Below are 27,614 nucleotides of genomic sequence, written 5' to 3'. Positions count from 1 at the left end.
TACAACGAAAGCGAGAATGTTTCAAGGGTTGTTATGAAGATGCGATGAGCTAACGCATGTGAATGTGCTAAACACCACTGGAGTCAGCGGTCACGTTGAAGCTATAGTTTGTCACCCCTGACTAGTATTCGTAGGCAGAACATGCTGCACACAGAGAACCCGGAAGACGGCGGGTTGGCCCCCGGGTGATTTCTGCTGAAGTTCCCCAGGACTAGAGCAGCTGCAGAGGGAGCTGGGTCAGCGGGGTCACCCTCCCAGTCAATGTTCATGGGCACCTGCGGTGCACCAGGCCCGCAGCTCAGAGGGAGAACTTCTGCAGGCTCAGGGGCCAGCGTCCCAGGCCTGCCTCCCTTCTTCTGATCTGGTTCAGATTTGATGTCCTCCGTGGCCGGCCCTCCCTCTGTTGGGACTTCTGCTGCCTCTGCTCATGCCTCTGCTCTGAGCTTTGCTCTCTCCCGGATGCCCCATCCAGACCAGAGTCCATGGCTCAAGCCAGGCTTGAGGGCTTCAGTCTGGCTTGGCATCAGTTTGTCCCTGGCTCTCTGCTGCCCTCTAGAGGCCACTGGCAGTGAGCCACGCATCAGAAATGGCGTGAACAGCTGCTACAGACAGGCTCCTTCAGACTCTGAAGACAAGATCAGAAAAAAGGCCGTCCTTGAAAATGGAGCCTACTCAGTCATCTCTCTGAAAAACAGGGGACCGTGGGAGTGTGTAATTGTGGGTCCTAGATTTGAGTGCTGAAACCAGGGAATAAGACCCTGAAGCCTGTGTGATTTTAAGGCAAGTCGTCCACTGATGTGAGCACACCTATTCCCCAGAGAGGGCCACTCCTTGCCACATGGCCTCATGAGGTTACAGCGACAGTCACATAAAACCATGGGTGTGGAGTGCTTTGTAAAGTGTACGCTAGGACTGAATGCGTTGGAGGAAAGAGAGATTTCCCAGTGTTGAGGTCATGGTGCTGCTGCCTCATAATCAGAAACTGCGTGTTGTGCTAAGACCTGTTCTGAATCACTTAATCCTCTCAGTAACTTTAAAAGGTAGATGCTCTTATCATCTTCATTTTGCAGATGAGGAAACTGAGGTACAAAGACGTTAAGTATTAGCAGATGCTAAGGACAGAATGTACCACATGATAAATATAACTAACACTGCTGCATGTTACCAATGAAACTTGGTAAGGGAGCAAACCTTAGGAGTTCTCATTAAAAAAAGAGGTTACGTATTTATCCAAAGCCACTCAATTAGCACATTATAGAGGTCAAGTTCACTGTTTGGTCGTTCGAGAGGCTGTGCTCTTAACCGCTGCACTTGACTGTCTCTTTGGAACACCCTGGTCTAGGTTCAGAATGACCCATCTTCTGACGGGTCATTCATTCTTCTAAGAGACCTAATTAATAAGAAGGCGCTTTCTGTGCAGATTAATGGCCCCAATTCTTGAATCCATCACAGCTTCTAGTACAAATTAGCATGTTGTCATTTTTGTCTTGGTTCACATAAGTTTTTGCCGGTGGATGAGCTGAGAGACTTCAATTCCTGTGTCTGCGAAGCTGGAAGAAGCTGGGCCCTCTGATGAGCTGCTCCCATCCCCTCAGATCACGGCCCTCTCCTCCTCTCCGCCTGGACCGCCGCTTCTCCAGGCGGCCACACAACCTACTTGGAGCATGGTGCTCATCTGGGCGGATATGTGTGATCATTGGCAGTTCTAGGTCTAGCTGGGAGCATTTATAATGTGAGATGAAAACCGTAACTTAAGGGCTGGTAGCAGAAACGAACAGAGGAAACAGTCGCTGATCAGGGCAGTGCTGTGATGGCCACACTGGGCAGAAAGAGGCAACCAATGGCAGGTGCCCAAGGCAGCAAAGGAGAGTTGCCTCAAGCTTTGCCCATGACCAGGAGAGAGGAAAGTGGCTCAGACATAGAGAAGAGAAACCCCTAGAATCCACAGCAGCTGTGGTCCCCAGAGTTTCGAAGTTCCAGAGGGCACTAAAGGAAGGCTCAGGATACTTTTCTCGCCATCACAAAGGGGTCAGGAGGCCCTAGCTGGCATCTGGGTTGTATTTAGTGTCACCAATATCTCTACGAATGCTGCGAGCTGTCACTCACGCAGGCAGGAGTGGATCGGAGGCCTGGTGGGAATGAGAGGAGACGAGGATGGTGCTGTGGCTGGAACAGGAGACCAGGAAGGGGATGAGAAGCTTGGGGTGGCGGCGCTCCCAGCCTGACCTCCTTAAGAACCCTGGTTCTTCGGGAGTTTTCCCACCCAGACCTAATTCCATCTGTCTTCCATCTGCCATGCAAAGGAACCAAGAACACAAACGATCTTGGGGCTCAGATAAATACAATGGAGGAGTGTTTGCCTGTTCTGTTGTTTCATGAGTCTTTCCGTAGGCTTTCAGGATAGAACTTGGGGTGTGATGACAGAACAAAGGACACACACGCTAGGACAGCGTACCTGCAAACAGAGGTCCTGGGCCAGAATCCTCCGTGACCTTCAGAAAAATCTGTCGAAAGGGAAAAAAGAGAGAATTTGGCTTAGGCATTCCCACTCTCAAAAAGATCTAACCCAAGCTCAGTTTGGTCGGGTACTGCTTCCTAATGGGAAGGAAATAACTACGACTCTTTATCTAAGAACATGCTCTTCTCTACGTACAGAAGTGTGTGCTCGTGGTGACCCCAATTACGGAAAGTGTGTGTGTGTGTGTGTGTGTACAAAGGCAGGCGGAAGTAAAGCCACTCATGAAGATAGTTGCTATGCTTGGGTGAGAAATTATGGCTTTTTGCCTTCATAAGACCTCCCTTCTGGACTTTGGTGTTAGACTTTGGCAAAGAACTATCTCTTCTGGTAGCTGACAGAAACCAGCTGGGGTCTCTGCCTTACCTCTTCCAGGGGAGTGTCGGAAATTCCAAAGCTGCTGAGCCCCAGGTCAGCCAGCGTCTCCTCCAGCTCCCTGAAAAGGCTGGCATAGGCTCTCTGCTTGAAATTCTTACTCGGAAGAAGGAAGATAAGCTCTTGACCAATGCACTCCACCAGCTTCGCCTCCGGAACGTGGTGGTGAACCACATCCACCAGCTCGCTCACGTCCCCTGAGACAAGAAGAAAGGCTGGCCTCAGCTCCACTTTCCGGCACCTGGGGGACTGTGAGCTCGCCTAGCGCTCCTACTCTCTTCTGCCTCCATCTGGGGAAGGGGCATTTCCTTCCTGTCTGCTTTTATTTTGGATTTGATTTGATTTTTGTCTTTTTAGGGCCGCACCCGTGGCATATGGAGATTCCCAGGCTAGGGGTTGAATCGGAGCTGCAGCTGCTGGTCTATACCACAGCCACAGCAACATGGGATCCAAGCCGTGTCTGTGACCTATACCACAGCTCACCACTGAGTGAGGCCAGGGATGGAACCCGCATCCTCATGGATACTAGTCGGGCTCATTACCCCTGAGCCATGACGGGAACTCTCCCTTCGAGTCTGTTTTTAGATGAGTTGGCCCCGTGACAGGCACTGAGATGGAGACGGAGGCCAACTCCTCCCTAACTAGCTGCGCAACCTTGGGGAGCTCAGGTACCATCTCTGTGCTGGTTTTCTCCTTTGCTGGGTGAAATGTTCTGTTCTGGACAATCAGGGTAACACCAGGCAGGTCACACCCTAGTTTTTCAGCTGCGAAAAGGGAGAAATAATGGCGCCCAACTGATTCTTATTTGTGAGGCTTGGATGAGTTAATATATGCCAAACCCTGAGAGCGATGCGCCCACGGATAAGCGTGAGCTGCTGCTGTCACCATGAAAATTATCCCGTCAGAAAGCTCCTGTCTCAGTGTCGCTCATTCTTAATCTCCACAAGCCTGAGGGCAAAGTCAAAACTGCTTTCCTTTTCCTCGTCTGGCCCCAGGTATGGGGGCTTGCCCAAGGCACACACCAGGCCCTGGTGACAAGGCTGGAGGAGAGCGCCTCTTCCTAATTCACACCCGCAGGCCTGCTCTAACTTTCCAGAGCCCTGGGCCACTTCCCTTGGGGTTGCAGCTGCCTCCTCAAATGAGCAAACAAAACATCCTTATTCCCCGGCCCACAGGAAATGCAGAAGCGGGTTGGGAAGCTGTGGAGGTGGCCCCAGGGGCGGTGTGTGGGCGCACAGCACTGGGCCCGGCAAGCATCCACCTGATACCTTCACACGGTCACAACAGAATTTTATGCAGAAGCCCGTGTTACCTTAAAATTAGAAGTCAGATTAAAAAGTTTAAAGCATGCCTGTAAAGACGGCTCCCTAGCACGTTATCTGAGACGCAGGTCCAAGGCAAGGGACTGTGGGGACTCAGACCCCAGCTCTTCTAGGGTCCTCTCGTGAGTCCTTTTCTCTCTTTGCTTTAGAAACGACTCCCGCAGAGGGATTTCATGGCTTTCAACCCAAACCCTTCTGCCCCGCTGGACTGGACATCTTGTTTTATGTCAAACATGCAAGTTAGACTCAATTGTCTTCAGCACGAGCGGACTTCAGGCAGGGGCGGGAGGCTCCTGGTGGGAGGAAGCGTCTCTGCCCTGACAGCCCTCCCGGGGCCGGGCTCATTGTTCTCGGAGGAAGGAAATCCAACCGAAGCTGCTGGATTCCCAGGAATTGTGTCTCAGGCGCGCGGTGTGTCAGCCTTTCCAGAAGCAGTCCTTCGGGCCAGCCGGGCTTTCGGCGTCTGGCAGGGAGGTCCGTGAGTGTGTGTGTGCTACGTGGGCGTGTGTGAGCAAAGGCCTGCCTTCCAGGAGCTGGCGGGGCGTGCAGGGACCTCCCTCCTCTCATTCGGGGCACAGCTGCCTACTGGGCCTCCCACCGCTCCCAGCATCCCTCTTCTAGTCAAAGAAAACAAACTGCTCTTTAGAAGTAAAGTAATATTTAAGAGATACTTGCTGTACAGTAAAATGTGACAGAACATGGTAAATCAACTATAATAATTTGAAAAAAAAAAAAAAAAAAAAGATTCACCCCAGCCATTAAGCTGTTGCCAGCTTGATTTTGGTGCACAGCCGTAATTAAAACAAGAAAAAGCTGTTTTCGGAAAGCAGGGAGGGGCCCACAGCAAAGCAGACCAGGAACAACACCCAGAAATGTCAGCGTAAAAAGACGTGGCCGTGTTCACCACAGGTTCCAGCAGCGCAAAGAGAGGGTGAGGGGGTTCCTGGGGTGCGACTCTGGCCCGTTCCCCTCAGATTTCAGGTGCGGGGCATAGACATGGTCTCGTTTCCTTGTTCCACCAGATCGGAGTCAGCAAAGCATTCGTGCTGCGGGGAGACTGTCCTTTCTTCGCTGAGCAGGACTCTCTCCCCTTCACTGGCTTGCGTCCGTACATAGGTCTGATTTTGCCCCCCTCAGGAAGAGGGGGCGTGTGCTATTCCAGCTGTGGGGACACCCCCAGGGGCTGGACGACGGGACCATTCATGGAGAGTGGAAAGAGTTGTTGGCAGGCACTCGGGGACCAGGCGGTCAGGTCCTGTGGGACAAGTGCTTCCACTGAAAGCCTCTGTTCGGCATCTTCCTGGAGGAAGAGGGGCCGCTTACGAGGTTTAATACACCCTAATCTGAGCAAGAGTCTCTGGAAAGTGGGGAGTCTGAGGGGAATCTAGGAGTGTAAAGGGATGCGTGATACTCCAGAGAGCTGCCATCCATGCCTCCGCACCCCACGACCTGACTCGGCAAAAGCTCTCGGCCAGGGCTGGGCGTTGCCAGGGCTCTACCCAAGCGCTCCGCCTGGCACATTGAGAAGCCTTCTCTCCAGACCCTGAGGAATGTGGCTTGGCACCAGGCAGGAGGACCCCAGGACCGGAGGCTTTGTATGGGCAAGGGCGAGGAGTGAGCAAAGACTGGATTCCTCATTAAGGGAGAGGGCCGGAGGGCCCCCGACTTTGACATTCCTTTGGGATGGAGGAGGAGAACGAGGCTCCAAGAAGATGAGCAACCACATGCCTGTGGGCTTGAGAAGCACTCGGAGGGCTGTCTCTGCTCCCACCAAAAGGCATGGCAGCCACACACCCACAATACCCAGAGATGACCGCCAGATAAACACCGAGGTACGGCCTGCCCCAGTCCTCACCGTCCAAGACTTGCTCTGGAGTCATCTCATTGACACAGGCTGGACACCTGCCGGAGACGCCCTTAGACGCACAGCTGCAGGTCCCCTACAACAGAGGGCATCGGTCATTTCTACAGCATCTTCTCGATGCCCATGGCTGTCACCATTTACACTTTGTTTCTCATGCTAAAAGTGGTCAATGTATTTTTTTTTTATCATCTTTTTAGGGCTGCACCTGCAGCGTATGGAAGTTCCCAGGCTAGGGGTCGAATCAGGGCTACAGCTGCCAGCCTACAGCACAGCCACAGCAATGTAGGATCCAAGCCACATCTGCAACCTACACCATAGCTCACCGCAGTGCCAGATCCTTAACCCACCAAGTGAGGCCAGGGATCAAACCAGTGTCCTCATGCGTACTGGTTGGGTTCGTTACCACTGAGCCATGGTGGGAACTGCCAATGTATTTTTCTTTACTGTTTTAATTTATGATTTCATCTGAACATTTGCAGAGTGTGGCTGTTTGATTTTATCTTGGACAGTGTGTGAATCAGGCAGAGAGAAGCTCAATGACCCCTTTGGCTTGTCATTACGTATGTGACAGCTGTAGGTCTGCCTGTGCAAGACATTCTGCTCCTCCCGCCCCAGGGATGCAGGCTGGGCTGTGGGAAGCTGCATGGGACTGGACGACCCAGAAGCAGCCAGACACTTCAACTGATGCTGCAACAAAATAAGCGTGACAAGACAACCTGAATGGGAGCAGCACCTTTCTCAAGGAGGCCAGGGGACACTTATCTTGCTTTATCTCCCTTATCTTCACCACATCCCCAAGAAGCTGAACAGCAATTATGTTTCATTTTCTATGTGGGAAAAGCCCAGCCACTGTGAGGGACTTAGCAATTTGCCTAGGACGACACAGTTTGTTTGCTTCACAGCCCAGCCTTGAACCTGGACTCCTGACAAACTGAGATGTTCTCTGCTGGTCAGTGGTTTTTTAGCTTCATGATTTTTAGGTTATAGTTTGCAGGGAAGCCTTTTCTTGGCTTTCAGTTACCAGTGAAACTTGGGTTTCATTCAGGAACATACATGTTGGAATGAAAAAGGAATCTTAACCAGCTACTGTCCTTTAAACAGTGGAACTTTGCCACATAAAAGTCCCTCCCTCCTGGTTGTACCAAACCGCGCGTGTAGTTTAGCATTCTGACCGCTAATAATCTTACTTAAAACTCGTTGTTTTAATTAGGGTAAAGGATCTCTGTAGGAGAATTCAGAGTGTCCCTTTATCAAAATCTACAGATGGTCCTGGAAACGCAGAGGTCGACGCTGTTGGCTAGAAGCTGACTTCCGTGGACGTGTGCGCCACGGTCCTTCCCACCCAGACGGGCTCCCTCCCTGGACGGACACTCACCGCGCAGCCTCTGCCATGGCTCTGGACGGTCTTCGTCTTGCGCACCAAGGTCAAGTAGAAGCCGGTGCCAAAGCAGCTCTTGAGGAAGAGCGGGGTGCCGGCGCAGAAGAGCCGCCCCTGGGCAAGGATGGCGATTCGATCCCCGAGGAGGTCGGCCTCGTCCATGTGGTGAGTGGACATGATGATGGTTCTGCCTGCAGGGGCAGCGGTCAGGGGGTCACCAGGCAGGAATGGGCCGCGTGGGGGTGGGAGGGAGTACTGCAGCCTCCCGCTGCGTGGGTTGCAAAGCCGGGAGTTGATACACAAAAACAAGTATTCTGCAATAAAGTCTAGGACATTAGAATACGAATGATGACAGCTAATATTGTATATAGCGTCCTGCATATTGTAAATCACTGTTTCACAGAGTATTTCTTCACTGGACAGAGGACCTGATGCAAGGAAATCACCATATATGAGACATGTATAACTGTCATTCAGCATCTATTGAGTTTTATACGCAATGATCTCTGGATCATTAAGTACTGTGTTTATAGTCTTTGCAAAGAACACACACAGACACACAGACACACACAGACACACACACTGTAATACTAACCGGGGATGTCATTAAAGAAAATGAGGATTCCAGGATGGCAAAGCAACCGCGGGATTAACCCCACTGTCACTTTTATGGCACTCGGCTCTGACTGCTGTCTCTCCTGGATCTGCCCCACTTTGAGACACCTGCCCCGCAGACGTCCTCTGCAGCGCTGCGTACAGGCTCATCACCCTCGCAGCTGGCTTCTGTAAGTGTCTCGGGTCCCCTTAATCAAAGGGGAATTTCACCCAGAGCTGCCCCAGTTGTTCCAGACAGAAAGGCTGCAGATTGGGAACTTTCTAGAGGATTTTTTGGAAAGTAGGCTGCTTCATCAGTAACTCCCTGCTTATATTTGCGTTAAAAAAAAAATCTCAGGAGGCTTCATGGGGAACTTAAGACTCCCTGAAGCCAGTGCTAAAGCCCCATGTGAGTGTCGCTGTGGCTGTTACTACACTGATCTGCAAACTGCCGGGGTGAGAGTGTGGAGAGCACACGGAGAGCCTTGGTGAGAGCACAGGGCCTGCGCAGCGGCCGCTACCTGGGCGATACTTCAGGAGCAGGTCCCAGATTGAGCGCCTCGAGTAGGGGTCCACCCCGGAGGTGGGCTCATCCAGAACCACCACCTTGGCATCTCCCACGAAGGCAATGGCAACCGACAGCTTCCTCTGCATGCCACCTAGAGGGGCAGGGAGGCAGGGTCAGGGGGCTGTGGAGGACACGGGGAGGGCCCAGGCTGGCTGCATGGAAAGGGTCTGAGATCCAGCAGCAGCTTGATGCCGCCTCCTTAGCTGTTCATAACACGTTCAAAACCCTAGCGGTACAGCCCTCATGATGCTGAAAAGAAAATCTCTCCTAGGATCAGACCATTTGAAAACTACTCTCTCTCTTTTTTTTTTTTTTTTTTTTTTTTTTTTTTTTTTTTTTTGCTTTTTATGGCTGCACCTGTGGCATACGGAAGTTTCCAAGCTCGGGGTCAAATCAGAGCTAGAGCTGCTGGCCTGCACCACAGCTCACAGCAATGCCAGATCCTTAACCCACTGAGCAAGCTCAGGGATCGAACCTGCATCCTCATGGATAGTAGTTGGGTTCTTAACCCACTGAACCACAATGGTGGAACTCCCTATCAACTTCTACTTCAAAGACATAAACATCGGAGCAAATACAAGCCCAGGCTGCTGTAAGACAGCGGGAAATAATCCAGAGGTGGGCTGCTCCCTGATGCCCAGAATAACTTTATAGAATGTTCCCACCCGCAGGAGCGCTCCCGTGGCAGCCTCAGCGCGCGCGCACACACACACACACACACACACACCCATGCTTTTCAGGGACATGCTTTCCCCTGAGCGTGGGAAACACCGGGTTTGCCAGCTGCAGCCCTGACTTTCTTCAGCCCCAAGCACCTGACAGATGCTGCGCTTCTTCGTTCCTCTTGTGGTGGAGGCCTGTGTCCTCCAGCATGGCTTCCGTCTCCAGCTGGGCCTCCTCCCAGGGCTTCCCTTTCAGCTGCGCGTAGAACAGGATGTGCTCGGCCACGGTGAGGCTACAGGGACGGGCGGCGAGAAAGGCAGGGTGCTCAGCACGCCCACTTCTAGCACTTTACCTTAGAGACGTGATCGAGGGCCAGCACAAAGCTTTAGCGATCACGATGTCGTAACAGAAAAAAACAAGACCAAAAAATCTGACCTTGCGAAAATATCTACGAGGGGACGGCTTAAATATCGCATCATACAACGGACTGGTCTGTATACATCAACACGTACTTTGTAGAAGAAAATGTAATAGCATGAAAAGGTGTTCATGATATCTTAGGTTAAAAAAAGCCATCACGTTTTAAAAAATAGCAGGGTACATACAGCATATACACAGAGTTTACTCGCCTTTATAATTTTAAAGATATATGTACATCTACACATGCGTAACAGAAAGGTCTGAAAAATTACACATAACAGTGGTTCTCTCTGGGGGGTGAAATTAGAGGCGACTCTGTTGTTGCTGTAATCTATATTTCCTTCCTCTCTTCCCTCCTTCCTTTTAGATAAGAAACGCATTTTGGAAAAAAGCCACTGAAAAGCTTCCTAAAAGTCAGTGCGTGATGTCTCCTCTCTGATCCCGAGAGGGACCAGACTTCTGGGCAAGACGGAGCAAGAGACCCGGGACCCGCCTCCCCGACGCAGAGATGGCAGCATCACTCTCGTGAGCAGGAAGAGCCCCGGAGGCACAGTCCCGTGTTCTAAGGGACATTTTCACCACAAGCAGGATAGGGGACCTTGAATGTGGGGGACAACAAAGAAGAGTGTCGCCTCCTGCCCCCAGAGCGGGCATCCCTAAGCTGGGCCCTGGAGCACCTGCTGCTGAGGGCAGGGTGAGGGCAGGGCATGTGGCGGGTCTCACTCCCACCCCACTTACTGGTGGAACAGGATGTTGTGCTGTGGACACAAGCCCAGGCTCTGCCGGATGGCATCCAGGCTGGTTTCGATGTCCTTTCCCCCAACGAGCACGGTCCCGGATGTCGGTGGCAACAGACCTGTCATGATGGACCTGCCACATGCAGGAGTCAGTGACGGAAAGGATGGCCTTGGGATAGCAGCCTCCACCCCAGAGTGGGTGAGGGCCCTCAGCGATGCCCGCCCGTGCCCCTCAGTGAGCCAGACCATCCCGAGCTGCAGGAACCGAACGGCCTGCGTGGGACTCGGCCCCTGTGTGCACGTCCAGGCCCTTAGGCCGTAACCACATCCACCCTCCTCTGCCTCACTTATTCCTAGTGCTCGCAGGCAGGATTCCCGGCTGCGCAAGGCTCGCTTGCCCCGGAGATCCCTCCCCCGCTCAGCCGTCACCGCTCCCAGGGCTGCAGGGGCTCCGGCAAAGGCAGTCAGACACGGGCCGTGTTTTGTCTGGTGTCACCACGTCAGGGGGCAAGGCCTTGGTGAGAAGCCCAGGCGTCCAGGGTGTATTTGTAGATTAACAGATTGAGGCCAGACCTGGGGGTTCCCACCACGTTTTTCTGGTAAAATGAGAATGTGACTCTCACCTCATGGGGTGGTTGTGAGGGTTAAACAGGGCTAATACGTACAAGGCACAGAGAACTGTGCCCGCAGGAAGAACAACTCAACACCACCATGCTACGTTTATGAAACATTGTGTTTCAGCCCCAGCAACACTGCATTTCACGGTCATGAAGCAATGTGTCTGCCTCGGGGTCCTGAATGGGGCGTCGGGCTCTCTGACCGTGTTAGGTGACAAGGAGAGAAATTAGCTGGGTGGCGGCTGCCCCTCCCAGCCTGGCCCGAGGTCAGACACCCTCGCAGGCCCTCTGAACTTGTCTGCTGATCAACCACTAGAGGGAAACAGAAGCAAGTGTAGTGGCCCAGCCCCACATTCCACTCAGAGAACATTCCAGTGCAGGGTGGACACCGCTGTTCCTTCCTGGGGCTCTGTAAGAGGCGTTCACGTGGGTTCCCTGACCCTCGAGGGGGCCCCCCCAGCTGCGGCTTGGGAAACCTTGGCTGTCACGTTTCCTTCCAGCAGATGGCGCTCGGCCCCTTCTAAAAGCAGAGGGGCTTCTGGGGCTGAGGTCTCCCCCACAGCCCCGCTGGAGACTGCATCCCTTAACCTCCTCCAGAACTACCACCGAGCCTTCTGGGTGCGAAAAGCAGCACTCTTTGAAAGTAAGGAGTGCTCTGTAGCTGGAGGCATGGGATGGTGTGGCCACGGCTTGACCACCACCACGACGGCAGGGCTGAAAAGGCTGGAGTGGGGCTGGCATCAGAGACCAGAGACAATTGCGGGAGGACCTGGCTCTTGTCCCCGCAGAACCATTCCAACTTGGTGACCTTGGGAAAGTCACTTCAGCTCTCTGGATGTCCACTCCCCTGGCACACAAAGGGGGCGATAACCCTGCGACGCCACCTCCCGCTTCAACTTCATGTGACCATCAAAGAAAAGCAAAGGTGCCTGTAAACGCTGAAAACTGCGGTGAGCCTTACACTCTCCTGGCGCCCAGACGTCGAGCGCATTTTCATCACCGAGAGGCAGTGCGAAAGAGGAGACGGCGGCGCACAGAGGAAGGATGGAGCCAGAAAACAAGAGACTCACTCACAAGGTGGTAGTTTTCCCCGCTCCGTTGTGGCCGAGGAAGGCGGTGATCTGGTTTTCGTAGAAGGTGATGTTCAGGCGGTCCACGGCCGGCCGGCCATAGGGCTCAAAAGTCTTTACCAGATTCTTCACGCACACGCCGGGGACCAAGCCCGGGAGCTCGCGTTCGAAGAAGCACTCTTGTTGGAAAAACGGACATGGTGTAAATACACCGTTTTAATGAACACATCCCCAAGGTTCTTTCTTCAACCTACTGTCTTGGGCCCCCACGGCCCTAGGTCTTTGTCAGAAAGACTGAAGAATGATGCGGATAATCACGGCTGCCATTTACTGAGCAGTTACTCAGCCAGGCATTGCTTCAAGTGCTTTGTATGGATTTCCTCATTTCACCCTTAAAACAGCCCTAGGGAACTAGATAGCCCTATGCCCAGTTCTACAGATGAGGAAACTGAAGACTGAGGCTTCAAGAGGCCAGTCAAGGTCACGTGGCTTCTGAGTGGCAGCGCTGGGATTCATGCCAACCCAGGGTGCGCCCTGTCTGTGTGGGGTCAGCCCGAAGCTCAGCCTTCAGTCCCAGGCCCTCCTGTCTGAGGCTGCTGGGCCTTTCCTGGTGGATTTCTTGTAACAGCTCAGGTTTCTCATCGTCCTCCCCAAGCAGTAGTTTCCTTCAGACTCTCCCATGCCCACTCTCAGAGCTGCCTTTCTCTGAGCCACCTTGGCCTAAACCTCTGCGTCAGCTCTGACGGTGACGGCTCGCTCCTCGGAGCTCCAGAGTTTCGCCCGTTAACTGGGGAGGACAGTCCACGCTTCCCCCTCATGTCCCTCAAACTGTCCCTCCGCTACTCTACTCCCGCAGCCCTTCCCCGAGCCCTGCCTCACCGTGCAGGCCGCTTCTCCCTGACTCCACCTCTCCCTCCTGCTCGCCCCACATGGCCCTGCTTACATTTTATACACTACAGTTCTGAGCCCTCACTCGCCCCACACAGCCCTGCTTATATTTTATATAATATAGTTCTGAGCACTTACTCCCCTGCAAAAAAAAATCCCCCCCAAAACAAAAAACAATGCTTCCTCTCTCTGTGCCTCCTGGCCTCACGGTGGGACCAGCCCCCAGCCCCCTGATTTCGGTCTTCGAGTCCCGCTCTGGGTGGAGGGTCTTCCCACAAGCTCTGCGGACTGGAAACCAGCCCCTGTGGGGCCCCAGGGCTCCGACCTCAGCTTTGTGAATGGCACCTGGGGTGGGCGAAGGGCATGGAGGCCAGACGCAGCCCAGCGGCCTACACCCAGGGTGAGGCTGGCAAGAGCATTTTAGCACCCAAGGGTCAGTTCTAGAGGAAGGCATGGCTTCAGGAAGAGAGCACATGGGAGAAGAGCAGGACTGAGAAGTGAGGACGCAAAGGCCAGGGAGCACTTGCAAACTCGGCCCTTGAGATGAGGAACCATTAGGTGACGTCCATGGCCAGGAGGGGCTTTGGATGGCTTGAATGAATGGCCTCTGGATCTGCAACCACGACTGGAGTGCGGTCAGCTCCCCTAGACCCTTCCCGCCGGGCGCAGAAGCGTTTATTTTTGTCTTTCCTTATAGCTCATATCCGCTTTGAGTCCCAGTGACCCGCGTTATTGTTCTTGCTAAATCCTCGGAAGTCAGCACGTTTGTGCAACTCCCTCGGGGTTTGCCTAACAAGGGCACAAACACACCACACACTTGGGATGTGCTTTCTCCAGGAAGCATGCGTTCACGTCTGGCTGGACCATTCAGTCCACACACGTGCAGCTGGCCCTTGAGAGGCGACCAGGCTCAACCTCCGTCAGCAGAGACGGTCCTCCGCCCGGGGCCGACTTGCCCCCAGCCACCAGGTGTTCCGCCCTGGCCTCTGCGGGGCTCTGAGCCTCCCCCGCCTCTGCTCTGCGTTCCTTACAGGGTTTTTACCGTTTACTCCCTCCGGGTGCTCCGGGTCCTCCATCTCCTCCGTCACAGGTTCTGTCTTCTCCAGCGCCCTTTCTTCTCGGGTCGAACACCCTGCCCCAACCAGAAGCCAGGGTTACTCTCCCGCTGAGAGTGGAGACTCAGGCAAGGCAGGGAGGGAGGGAGAAGAGGGGTGCGCAGAGCTTCCTGCCATAGCTGGGAGCACAGCCCCCACCCCGAGTCAGCATTCCCGGGACCAGCGGTGGACGTGGCAGCCCTTGCTGAGCCCGGAGGGAGCTTTGTAACAGGGTTTTACGCCTCGTCTTTACATGCCAAGAGGGGCCCCCAAGGTCAGAAATTGTGATTTAAAAAAAAGTTTTTTTTTTTTAAATAGGAGTGACTTGAATTAATTCTCTTTAGCGCACCAGCAGGACTTCTCACTCCAATCCCAACCTGATCAAAGTCATGGTGAATCTGAGTACATTCAAGCCGATTTGATGAGCAGCTGGCTTGAGAAACTGTTTACCTGAGAAATCGACTTTCACAGGCATTCGGGTCTTCGGGGAGTAACACCAGCATTGAGCCTGGTTAACGCGCAGGCTTGCACAAATGGTGAGTTGTGGTGTAGACACACACACATAGCCTCACACTCACACAAACTCCCCCCCCCGCCCCCACCCTCTCCCCATCTCCTGGGCACATTCTGTAAACTTGGCATTTGGTTTAAAAGGACAGCAGGACATTGTGAAAGGGGAAAAGAAGCAGCGAGGGAGCCAGCCCGAAAGGAGAGAAGGTGGCACGGGCAGGACGAGACCATGTCGTCAAGGGCACACACATGAGCAGGGCGAATTTGGGGGCGGGAGGCGGGAGGGCTGTGTTCGGGGCAGGTCAAAGTTCTCGGGCCAGGGATTGAACCTGAGCCGCAGCAGTGACAACACCAAATCCTTGCTTCACCACTAGGCCATCAGGGAAACAGGGCGAACTTTTTAATGCTGCAGTCAACCAAGGCCTCCCTCTGTCCGCACTGCCATCTGTAGGTTTGCAGGCTACACGGTGGAGTGGCCAGAAACGGGCCAGTGCTCAGGGACCCGCCACCTCCGGTACTTCTATTTCCACTGCCTGAAGGACGTTTAAACCTAGTGCCCACCATTCCTTTAGTCACTTGACTAGTTGTCTCGCTGCTCTAATGTGTAATCACAAAACAGCAAGGGGAAATATTCCAGTCACCGGAGCGAGCTCCTTGCCAGGAAGCACGTGTCCCAGTTCCAGGTTTGTGCCCAGTGAGCAAGGGGAACTGGGGAAGACCCTGGATGTCTCTCGGCTCTGTGTCTTCATCTGTGAAAGGAGGGGCTTTAGGTGGAAAGACTCAGCTCTTTTCTGATTTTAGAGAGATTTACGAATCTGCTCCAGTCTAGCCTGTGAAACAGGTAGAAAACTCTTGGCTACTCTTGGCAAAAATAAAATGGGACTCATTTTTGAAGGAGCACATTTGACTTAAGTTTCTTTCTGTTTCTTTTCTCTTTTTTTAAAGGTAGAGTATCTGCTGCGATTGTGGAGGGGAAAAAACGCCCACAAGTCCTGATACTCGTTGAAATTAGAAACATTCCAAGAAAAAAATTCTGTGCTGAAAATTCTCATTTATGAAGGGTTAGAAATTTATTGTAGCAGAAACTTAAAAGTTTACAGGTAGACAAGACAAACTAACGCGATGGAAAAACAAAACAAAACAAAATAAAACTGAGCTATAGACGTGCTATTTGTTTGAACCACTAAAAAAAAAAAAAGCAACTACCCCCACCCCTCAAGCCTTTCAAAGGCCCCAGGCTAATCCCCTAGAGAAAACAAACATCTATCTTAGTGCTTAAAGGATAAAGCCTGGCCCAGGCTCAATAAAAAAAGAGCAGGTAGCTGAGGGACAGAGAGTGGAAAGCATCCCCTTTGCTTCCAGCCTCTCTCAGCTCCAGGGAAGTCCCCAGCTCTCAGCCCTGGCGTTTCTCTGCCTCCTCCTGCCTCACCAGACTCTGGAGTTTCCCTCCACTTGGAGAACTCTCCCTCGGCCTCTTGGCCTCTTCAGGAGGAAAGGTAAACCTTATCCATGATGCATTCTGGGCAAACGGCCTTTCGGCCCTCTTTCCCAACCAGAAGAAAGGACAGTCCTAAGACAATCGGGAAGTATATGCCTCGAGGATCGCAGCTCTGCCCCAGCCTCTGGATGGGCCCTTACCTTGGGACAATAAATTCATTTATATTTGAAAAAGTGGAGAGGAATAAAAAAGCAGAAGAGGGGAGACAGCAGAAGACGAATGCAAAGGTTCCTCTATGGGTCTTTGGATCCATTTGCTTTAACTGAGACATTGCAGCACTCATTTGTACCCTGAAGTGGTCTGGCCTTCTTTTAAGTTTAATCCCTCTGGGCTCAACCAGGACACAAGGCTTTATCAATGCTCAGCCATCACCCTGGCCCAGTGACTACCAAAATGTGGGCTCCCAGAGCCTATGCTGCTGCACCAAGAAGCAGAGCCCCAGCAGAGAGCTAACTAATGAGGAATCTCACACGCCATGTCAGGGCCACCTCTACAATGCATGTATAGCCCATGCATAGCCAAAGGAGCTAATTTCAAACATTTAAATAGTTTTTCATCTTTAACTAAAATTTTTTAAAATAACTCACCTTCACCACCAAGCCAATAAGACTCTTGTAAAAGAAAGTACCAAGGAAGTGGAGTTCCATAGTCCCCTAAAAATAGAAAGGCAAATAAAGTGACAAGGCCTAGTAGTTCCATCTTCCCACAATTCTGTAAGATCTAGAATTCATCTACCTGAACCTCAGATTGTAGCTCTAGATATTTACAGTCACAAGCATTACATGTTCATCCACATGATTCCTCCAAGACTACTCAAATGTTTCAATTTAAAACGTCTTTTCTTTTTTATTTTTTGGCTGCACCCATGGCATGGAGAAGTTCCTGGGCTGGGGACTGAACCCGAGTCACAGCCATGACTCAAGCCCTTGTGGTGACAACACCTGATCCTTACCCCACTGTGCCACAAGGAAACTCCCAAAAGGTCATATTTTGGGGGTAAAACTAGAAACATGAAGACTGATGATCTTGGCTGACTTGTTTTCCAAGAAAACATTTCACTAAAGAATTCAGGCCTGCCCTTTTTAACAATTACCCAATAACAAGAAGGATGATAATCACTAACATTCGTTGAATGCTTTTTCTGTGTCAAACATTGCAGTAAGCACTTCCATGTGCTAAATAATTTAATTCTTAAAACGACACTAGGGGATAGGTAGTATTACTATTCTTGTGACTAATGAAATCAAGGCACACTGAGTTTGAAGCATCTGCCCAAGGTCACAGCTAATTTGATAAAGGTGCAGGAATTCCAACACAGGTAGGCTGGTTCTAATACTACTGATCTCAACCACCTCATTCTGCTGGATCTATCTGGATTTCAGGGAAAAACTCCCAAATTTCTAGTCCAGTTCTCTTAGCAGGCTTTGCTGCCTATAAATGTTGATTCTTCAAGAACACTCTTTTGCTTGTTGACTAGTTATCCTGTGTTTCATGGCCAATGCTAGACTGTAAGCTCCCCAAGGGCAGGCTTGTGTCAGTCTTTCCCACTTCTCTTTTCCCAGAACATGGTGCTGCTGAGCCTAGCACAGAGGTGCTACTCAGTACATAGTGGTTGAACAATTGAAGCTTTAGTTAGGTTTAAAAAAAGCTTTTGAAATATGTACAAATTTTACTTTCAATCGAATTAATTTTTACTTATTATACCTCCTTCCAATGGCCCACTGAGATGGGAAAAATGAAGGCTGAGAAAGGTCAAGTGTATTTCTCAAATTCACCATTATAGGTTGAATGGCATCTCATGGTCGCCCTATCCCACCAAAAAAGATATATTGAGGTGTGTGGTAGAATACAAAATAATACAGACCAAGTATTATTGGACACAGGTTGGATCCCTGGCCTGGGCACAGGGGGTCAAGGATCTGGTGTTACCACAGCTGCAACACAGGCTGCAACTGCAGCTCAGATATGATCCCTTGCTTGGGAACTCCATATGCCATGGGGTGGCCAAAAGAGGAAAAATAAAACCAAAAACACTTGGTCTTCATCCCCAGTTCTTGGCACAGAGCTCCTAAAACCCTTGGACTTTCCTAAGTGATAAGAGAGGCTTTTGTTATTCAAACAGTTCATGTGTGAAGAGATGCAACAGATTTTTGTGTATGTTAGTTGTATCCTGAAATTTTGCTGAATTTTTAATTAGTTCTAACAGGTTTCTTTTTTTTTTTTTTTATGGAGTCTTTAGGGTTTTCTATATATAAAATCATGTAGTCTACAAATGTGGCATTTGTACTCCCTCTTTTCCAGTTTGGATGTCTTTTATTTTTCTTGTCTGATTACTGTAGCTAGGACGTCCGATACCATGTTGAATAAAAGTGGTAACTGGGTATTCTTGTCTTGTTCTTGATCCTAGAAGAAACGTTTTCAGCTTTTAGTGTTGAGTATGATGTTACCTATGGGCTTGTCATATATGGCTTTATTATGTTGAGCTGTGTTCTCTGTTTACCCACTTTGTTGACAATTTTCATCATAAATCGATGTTGAATTTCATCAAGTGTTTTTTCTGTGTCTATTGAGGTGATCATATGATTTTTATCTCTTTTTTTAAAATGTGGTGTATCACACTGATTGATACACAGATGTTAAACCATCCTTGCATCCCTGGAATAAATCCCACTTGATCATGGGGTATGAATCTATGTATTATTGATCTAATTTGCTAGTGTTTGTTGAGGATTTTTGTACCTTTGTTCATCAAGGATTTGGCTGTTAGTTTTCTTTTTTTGTGGCATCCTGTCTGGTTTTGCTGTCAGGGTAATGCTGGTTTTGTAAAATGTGTTTGCAAGAGTCCCCTTTCTTTTTTTTCTTGGTGAGTCTAGCTAAAGCTTTGTCAGTTTTATCTGGAACCAGCTCCTAGTTTCATTGATCTTTTCTATTGTCTTTTTAGTCTCTATTTCATTTATTTCTACTCTCATCTTTGTTATTTCCTTCCTTCTACTTTGGACTTCTATTCTTCTTTTTCTAGGTTCTTGAGGTGTAAAGTTAGGTCGTCTATTTGAGACTTTTCTTATTTCTTGAGGTAGGCATTTATTGCTATAAACTTTCCTCTTAGTTTTATTGCTATGAACTTCCCTCTTAGAACTGTGTTTGCTGCTTACCATCAATTTCGATATAACATTTCTATTTTTTATTTGTTATTTTTTTATTACTGTGGTTTCTTCCTTGACTCATTGGTTATTTTAGCATGTTATATCATCTCCATATATTTGTGAATTTTCCAGTTTTCTTCATATGATTAATTTTTAGTTTTATACCATTGTGATCAGAAAAGATGCCTGATGTTATTTAAACCCTCCTAAACTTATTGAGACCTGTTAATGCTTGATATTATTTAAACCCTCCTAAACTTATTGAGACCTAATATATGACATATTTTGGAAAATGTTCCATGTGCTCCTGAGAAAAATGTGTATCATGCTGCTTTGGATGGAATGTTCTATAAATATCTTCTAAGTTCAATGGTTTAACATACCCTTTATGGCTAATGCTTCCTTACTGATTTCCCATCTGGATGGGCTATCCATTAATGTAAATAGAGTTTTAAAATTCACTGCTATTATTGCATTGCTGTCTATTTCTCCTTTCAAGTCTGTTAATATTTGCTTTATGTATTTAGGTGCTCCTATGTTGGGGACATAAATATTTACAAATTTTATATCCTCTTACCAAATTAACCCCTTTATCATAATTCCTTTATGATATATTTGCATATTTAAAATTCTTTTTTCTTTTTGCTACTCTGATTGAGTTCCACCTTGTCTTCTTCTTTTTTATTTATTTTTCTTTCAATGATTTTTATTTTTTTCCATTATAGCTGGTTTACAGTGTTCTGTCAATTTTCTACTGTACAGCAAGGTGACCCAGTCACATATACACATATACATTTTTTTTCTTACATTATCATGCTCCATCATAAATGACTAGATATAGTTGCCTGTGCTATACAGCAGGATCTCATTGCTTATCCATTCCAAAGGCAATAATTTGCACCTATTAACCCCAAATTCCCAATCCATCCCACTCCCTCCCCCACCCCACCCCCCGGGCAACCACAAGTCCATTCTCCCTGTCCATGATTTTCTTTTCTGTGGAAAGGTTCATTTGTGCCATATATTAGATTCCAGATGTAAGGGATATCATATGGTATTTGTCTTTCTCTTTCTGACTGACTTCACTTAGCATGAGAGTCTCTAGTTTCACCCAGGTTGCTGAAAATGGCATTATTTTATTCCTTTTTATGGCTGAGGAGTATTCCATTGTGTACACATACCATATCCTCTTAATCCATTCATCTGTCAATGGATATTTAGGTTGTTTCCATGTCTTGGCTATTGTGAATACTGCTGCAATGAACATACAGGTGCATATGTCTTTTTCAAGAAAAGTTCTGTCTGGATATATGCCCAAGAGTGGAATTGCTGGGTCATATGGTAGTACTACATATAGTTTTCTAATGTACTTCCAAACTGTCTTCCATAGTGGTTGTACCAATTTACATTCCCACCAACAGTGCAGGAGGGTTCCCTTTTCTCCGCACCCTCTCCAGCATTTGTTATTTGTGGACTTATTAATGATGGCCATTCTGACAGGTATGAGGTGGTACCTTGTAGTAGTCTGGATTTGCGTATCTCTAATAATCGGTGATGCTGAGCATTTTTTTCATGTGCTTGTTGGCCATCTGCAGATCTTCTTTGGAGAATGTCTATTCATGTCTTTTGCCCACTTTCCCATTGGAAGGTTGGCTTTTTTGCTGTTGAGTTGCATAAGTTGTTTGTATATTTTAGAGATCAAGCCCTTGTCAGTTGCATCGTTGAAACTATTTTCTCCCATTCTGTAAAGTGTCTTTTTGTTTTCTTTTTGGTTTCCTTTGCTGTGCAAAAGTTTGTCAGTTTGATGAGGTCCCATTGGTTTATTTTTGCTCTTATTTCTGTTGCCTTAGGAGACTGACCTGAGAAAATATTCAGGAGGTTGATGTCAGAGAGTGTTTTGCCCATGTTCTCTTCCAGGAGTTTCATGGTGTCTTGTCTTACATTTAAGGCTTTAAGCCATTTTGAGTTTATTTTTGTGCATGGTGTGAGGGTGTGTTCCAGTTTCACAGATTTACTTGGGACTCTCCAGTTTTCCCAGGACCACTTGCTGAAAAGACTGTCCACCTTGTCTTCAAGTTGACTTATCCTTTCTTCTGCTTCATCTAGTCTGTTGTTGAACTCCTCTACTGTATTTTTCCATTCAGTTACTACATTCTTTTGTTCTGTGACTCCTATTTGGAATTTTCTTGTTCTCTTCCTGTTCATTTATTCTTCTCCCCAGTTTTGGTGATCAGTATTTGACTATTACTTTGAAATTGTATCAGGTAAATTACTTATCTCCATTTCATTAAGTTTTTTTTCTGATGTTTTATCTTATTCTTTCATTTAGAACTTTTCCCTCATTTCTTCATTTTGCTCTACTCTCTGTTGGTTTCCATACAGTAGATGAAGCAATCACTACTCATAGTTTTGAAGGAGTGGCTTCATATAGGAAATGAAATTTTTGTTCAGTCTGACCCAGCTCTGGTTGTCCCTCAAAACTCTGTGTTTGTTCAAGCAACTTATAATATTTTTAATAGCTCCCAGTAGTTGAGCATGTACCAAGACCTGTCAGTGTCCCAAAAGGGAGGATCTCAATACTGAGATGCAGGGTGACTGGAAGCCAGACCCTCAGGCGACAACTTTTTTTTTTTTTTTTTTGCTTTTTAGGGCCACAATCATATGGAGGTTCCTAGGCTATGCGTCCAATTGGAGCTATGGCCCCTGGCCTGTGCTGCAGCCCCAGCAATGCGAGATCTGAGCCACATATGCGACCTACACCACAGCTCACAGCAACACCAGATCCTTAACCCACTGAGCAAGGTCAGGGATCAAACCCCCATCCTCATGGATCCTAGTCAGGTTTGTCAATCACTGAGCCATGAAGGGAACTCCCAGGCAACATCTTTTAAAAGTATGCAAATATATACAGTCCTAAGGGATCACAAGCATAAGCTTCACTGGCAACCAGAGCTAGATGATCTGAGATGTCCTCTGAGATTATCACAAAATCACAAAAATCTAGGCTCCCAACAAGTGAATAAACCCCTTTATGGGAGATACTGGTGACCTGGAGCAGGGCAGTGTGAGAGTGCCAAGTCTATGTTCCCTGAGAGCAGTTCCAAGGCCACTAAATGTGTTCCAACTTAAAGCTTCCCCCTCAGTCAGAAGCTCCAGGACAAGTGATCTCTTCACAGAAATACTCATGTGTACTTCTCAGTCCATTGTCTGTGCAGTGCCCTGGGGGTGGTAGCTTGCCAAGAATCATTCCTCTGATGGCCACAGTCCTATGGGACCTAGGAACCCAAGCCTCTCCAGCCATCAAAGCCAGGTAATCAAGAGATGCCTCCTGGATGTTAGCTGCAAAAATCAGGTACCAGATGCATGTAAATCTCTCTTCCAGAAGACACTGGTGCTCTGGAGTAAGGCAGAGAACAAAGATTGTGCACACACCCCAAGGTCTCTGGAAGGGATTACATTTAGCCCCTAGATGTCTGTTTAATTAGAAGCCTATCCTTCATGCCACAATCATGAGGATTAGCTAATAGGCCTTCTTCACAGGAAGACCTAACTCCTGAGTCTATCACCCTGGGGATGGTAGCTGTTTAAGATCTCTTTATTGATTACAGTACTGGGGGATACACCAGCATAAATCCCACTGGCCGCCAGAACAAGGAGATGCAGACATGTCCCCAGATAGCAGTCACAAAACCAGGGTGTTTCGTAGATTGCTACCATCTTGTGGGTCTCAGGATATGAACCCTAACGGTTTTTCAAATTAGATGTTTAGGGGCTCTTCACTCAAGTGTATGTCTTCAAAGTTAGGGTACCCAATGTGGGGTTTGCTCTTCATGGAGAAGCTTTGGGTTCTGAGATCCCTCCTGGTTGTAGATTACTGTGCCAAGGGTGGGGCTTATGGTGAGACTCTGTCCTAGACTCTCCTCCCTGCTTTGCTGTGTTTTCTCCTCATTTGTCTGGTGTGTAATCATAATTCAGCCAGACTTTAGGTTTTTTTTTTTTTTTTTAAAAGAGGAAATTGTTCCATATGTAGCTGTACAGTCAGTTGTCTGTGAGAAGAGGTGAGTTCAGGATCTTCTTAGATTGCCATCTTCTGAAGAATTTGAACAGAGGGTTGATACCATCTGACCCAGATTCCAAAAGACTCTCTCTGAATATAGTGTGGAGAACAGACTTGTATGAGATGATGATGGAAGAAAGAGGCTTGGACTGGGAAGATTGTGTAGAGGTGGTGACAAGGGATCAGATTCTGAATCTGTTTGTAAAATTGAACCAACATCAGTTACTGGTGGATTTTTGACTCCTGGATTTAAGTTTCAAATGCTGGTTTTGAGAATCTAAGTTGAAAGAACTTAGAAAGAATAAGATTTTTAAAAATTGAAGTATAGTTGATTTAATGTGGTAGTTTCTGGTGTACAGCAAAGTGATTCAGTTTTACACACACACACTCTTTTCCACTATGGTTTGTTAAAGGATATTGAATATAGTTCCCTGTGCTATACAGTAGGATATTTTTGCTTATTTATTTTATATATAGTAGTTTGTGTCTGCTAATCACAAACTTCCAATTCTTCCCTTCCCTACTCTTTTTCCCTTTGGTAATCATAAATTTGTTTTCTATGTCTATGAGTCTGTTTCTGTTTCATAAATAAGTTCATTTGTGTCATATTTTAGGTTCCATATAGAAGTGATATCATATGGTATTTGTCTTTCTCTGACTACTTTACTTAGTATAATAATCTCTAGGTCCATCCATGTTGCTGCAAATGGCAATATTTTATTCTTTTTATAGCTTAGTAGTATTGCATTGTATATATGTACCAAATCTTCTTTATCCATTTATCTTTTGATGGACATTTAGGTTGCTTCAGTATCTTGGCTATTGTGAATAGTGCCGCTATGAACATTGGGGTGCATGTATATTTTCAAATTACAATTTCCTTCAGATATATAACCCAGGAGTGGGATTCCTGTCATATGGCAAATCTATTTTTAGTTTTTAAAAGGAAACTCCATACTGTTTTCCACAGTGCCTGATCCAATTTACATTCCCACCATCAGTGTAGAAGGGTTTCCTTTTTTCCACACCCTCTTCAGCATTTGCTATTTGTAGACTTTTAATGATGGCCATTCTGCCCATTGTGAAATGATACCTCATTGTAGTTTTGATTTGTATTTCTCTAATAATTACTGACATTGAGCATTTTTTGGCCATCTGTATGTCTTCTCTGGAGAAATGTCTCTTTAGAACTTCTGCCCATTTTTTGAATGGGTTGTTTGGTTTTTTTTTTTTTACTGAGTTGTATGAGCTATTTGGATATTTTGGTAACTGAGCCCTTTGAGTTGTATTGTTTGTAAGTATTTTCTCCCAGTCCATAGGTTGTCTTTTCATATTGTTTATGCTTTGTTTCCTTTGCTGTGCAAAAGCTTATATATTAGATTAGGTATAATCTTGCAGGGGTTTTTTGTTTGTTTGTTTTGGGTTTTTTTTTTTGGCTGCCCCATGACATATGGAATTCCTGAGCCAGGGGTCAGATCCAAGCCACAGTTGCAACCCAAGCTAAAACTGAGGCAATGCTGGATCCTTAACTGACTGTGCTGCACTGGGCATTGAACCTGTGACCCAGGGCTCCCAAGATGCTGCCAATCCTGTTGCGCCAGTGAGAACTCCTGTTTATTTTGCTTCTATTTTCATTGCCTTAGGGGACTGACCTAAGAAAACACTGGTACAATTTATGTCAGAGAATGCTGTGCCTCTGTTCTCTTCTAGGAGTTTTATGGTGTTATGTCCTATTTAAATCTTTAAGCCACTTTTTATTTTTGTGTATGATGTGAGGGTGTCTTCTGACTTCATTGATTTATGTGTGGCTATTCAGCTTTCCCAAAACCACTTGTTGAGGAGACTGTTGTATATTTTTGCAACCTTTGTTGAAAATTAATTGACTGTAGGTGTGTGGGTTTCTTTCTGGGCTCTGTATTCTGTTCCATTGATCCATGTGTCCGTTTTTGTACCAGTACTACACTGTTTTGATTCCTGTAGCTCTGTGGTATTGTCTGAAGTCTAGCAGCATTATGCCTCCAGCTTTGTTCTTTTTCCTCAGGACTGTTTTAGCAATTCTGGGTCTTTTATGGTTCCATATAAATTTTAGGATTATTTGTTTTAGTTCTCTAAAAAATGTCATGGGTAATTTGATAGGGATTGCATTAAATCTACAGATTGCTTTAGATCACATTAAATCTATAGATCCATCTATAAATGGCCATTTTAACAATATTAATTCTTCTAACCCCAGAGCATACATAGGATATTATAAAGAATAAGATTTGAACTAGATGAAAAAGGAGGCTGGGATCTGAAGAACCTAATTACATTTACCCTATGGAGGGGGATATTTACCTGGAAAAACATGGTCAAGATACCAGGCAAGCAAGCCATACAGAGCAGCATCAAGAAGCATCATCTTCATGGACATGAGAAAACTGAATTCATCCCCTTCCATGGGACTATTCCCGATGTTGCTCCACTGCAGCCCCAGGCCTTGCTCCTCGAAGCGAACCAGGTACTCGGTGCCAAATCCAAATGCCACAGGTGATAACAGGCTCTGCAGTGGGGCAAAACGGGCATGAGAGACTAGCAGAAAATCTTTCGTTCAACCAACAGAATCCACAGGTAGCGAGAGGGCCAAAAGAGAGTCCACATTGTATCCAGGTGGAAGGCCACCCCAGAGACAGTCTCCTATAGGAAGATGTTTCTTGGGATGCCTCTCCAGCCTCAGGGATCCCCACCCAATTCCCACTGGGCCACCTCTCACCTGTCCAATGGAACACAATAGTGTACTGGGGAAGACAAACATCACTAGCATAACACAGCAAAGGACCAAAGTCCTCATGCTATCTCCATACCTTTCCCCTTTCTTCCTACCACTTCCTTAAAATCTCACAGTTCTTGGTAGAACGAAGATGCTAACTTGAGCTGCTTTGTAAGAATGCCATTACAAGTGTCCCTAAAGTCATCAGTGTCCTAGGGCAGGCTAGAGGGCCCGGCAGGGGGTGGCCTCATGACCTCCTGAACTCTATCGGGTCCAAAAGGCCTCAGGTTACACTATCACCCTTTCCCATATTCAGACGGGGGACAATAATTTTCTCAGGCTTCCTGTTGAGCGCGCCAGTCACTGAATAGGTGGCATGCAGAAGGAAGCCTGAAGAGGAAGTTTCCCAGCCATACCCCCATGGGTGGTCCCTGGCATGGCAGAAAGCACATAAATACATTCAGAGGGATGAACTATTCCCATTTCCTCTGCTGGGAGGTCTCCTTATAGTTTGCAGGACCCAGGCTGGGATTCAGAGTGTTTCTCTGCAGAAGAAAGGGGTTCTCTAGCTATATGTTCACAAAAAGCTTAAAAAAAAAAATTACTCTCAACCCAGCCCTGATCCACAGAGCTTCTAGAACTATAGCTTCTGGTAGATCTGCACACTCAAGAAATGAGTTGTGGCTTCAAAGTACCAGCCGTCTACTCAATATACCAAGACAGCCAAGCTCTGCCCACAGGCTGAGTCCTAAGGATTCTTGCCCATTGTGATCATGTTAGAAAATTGGGTGCCATGAAAGACAGCAACGAATTCTTATATAACATGGGAAATAAAAGGCAGATGCCCTGGAAGAACTAGAGCCAAGTAAGTTTTAGTTGTGAGATCAAGTTTGACTTAGATCTTCCCCAATGAGAGGCAGGTGTGGTCCTTTCTCAACTGCACATCATGCAGAAGTGTGGATGGGGAGATTCTGGAGGGCAAGAAAATCTGCACCCCATAGGGTCCAGAAGCTACCTAGCCTGGTTAATGAGAGGGTGTAAATGGTTCATTTGAAAACAATTAGAGAAAAAGACAGTGTCTCAAGCAAACAAAAGTCAATTTCTGGAGACCTCTCCTGGAAAGAAGGCCTGACGCTGGACTGGCTCATTCTGTACCCTCTCTAAGTGCACTGGCAGAACATGATAAAGAGATAGCAGAGGTGCCTTGATTCAGATCTTTGGGAAAGAAACAAAAACTTTTAATTCATGGAAACATCTTTCTGGATAGAATAGATAGAGGGCAAGCTCCCTCCCTTATGAATCTTGTCAAAAGCTAGGAAAAAACCCCAACGAAATGGGTCCCGCTAGTCCTCTCTTATGGATACACAAAGGGACCCATGGCTGAAGTGGTCTTCAGTTACTTCTCAGGGCAGACTAATCAGGCAGGTTTGGTGAGGAGGAACTGTCAGCTTGCCCATGGTGAAGACTGCTCCCACTTTTGTACATGTTTGTTTGTTTGTTTTGCATGTGGGCCAGGGATTGAACCCAAGCCATAGCAGCAACCTGGGCCACA

The 27,614-nt window shown here is 47.6% G+C and overlaps 1 protein-coding gene across 10 annotated transcripts in view; it reads right to left on the bottom strand.

Moving 5' to 3' along the window:
* The window catches only part of ABCA4 (ATP binding cassette subfamily A member 4), a 156,746-nt gene that overhangs the window by 45,574 nt on the left and 83,558 nt on the right, over positions 1–27,614 (bottom strand). For 9 of the 10 annotated variants that reach the window (XM_085023903.1, XM_085023904.1, XM_085023906.1 and 6 more), the window contains 11 exons: positions 25,651–25,855; positions 16,701–16,766; positions 14,054–14,143; positions 12,128–12,302; positions 10,438–10,569; positions 9,432–9,571; positions 8,570–8,707; positions 7,452–7,645; positions 6,068–6,152; positions 2,882–3,087; positions 2,456–2,504 (listed from right to left, as the gene is read on the bottom strand). In XM_085023903.1, the coding sequence (XP_084880029.1) occupies positions 2,456–2,504; positions 2,882–3,087; positions 6,068–6,152; positions 7,452–7,645; positions 8,570–8,707; positions 9,432–9,571; positions 10,438–10,569; positions 12,128–12,302; positions 14,054–14,143; positions 16,701–16,766; positions 25,651–25,855 (1,480 nt within the window). Of the gene's footprint in view, positions 1–2,455; positions 2,505–2,881; positions 3,088–4,853; positions 5,468–6,067; positions 6,153–7,451; positions 7,646–8,569; positions 8,708–9,431; positions 9,572–10,437; positions 10,570–12,127; positions 12,303–14,053; positions 14,144–16,700; positions 16,767–25,650; positions 25,856–27,614 lie in introns of those variants that run through there. The other variant, XM_085023909.1, reaches the window with a different exon arrangement.

This window comes from Sus scrofa, chromosome 4 (genome assembly GCF_054392235.1).
Source record: "Sus scrofa isolate SSC_HxYL_T2T_F1_AM1 chromosome 4, Sscrofa_HxYL_maternal_Yorkshire_Landrace_v2.0, whole genome shotgun sequence".
Taxonomy (NCBI): Eukaryota; Metazoa; Chordata; class Mammalia; order Artiodactyla; family Suidae; genus Sus; species Sus scrofa.
The sequence above is the reverse complement of the archived record's forward strand: the minus strand, read 5'-3'. Positions and strand labels throughout refer to the sequence as shown.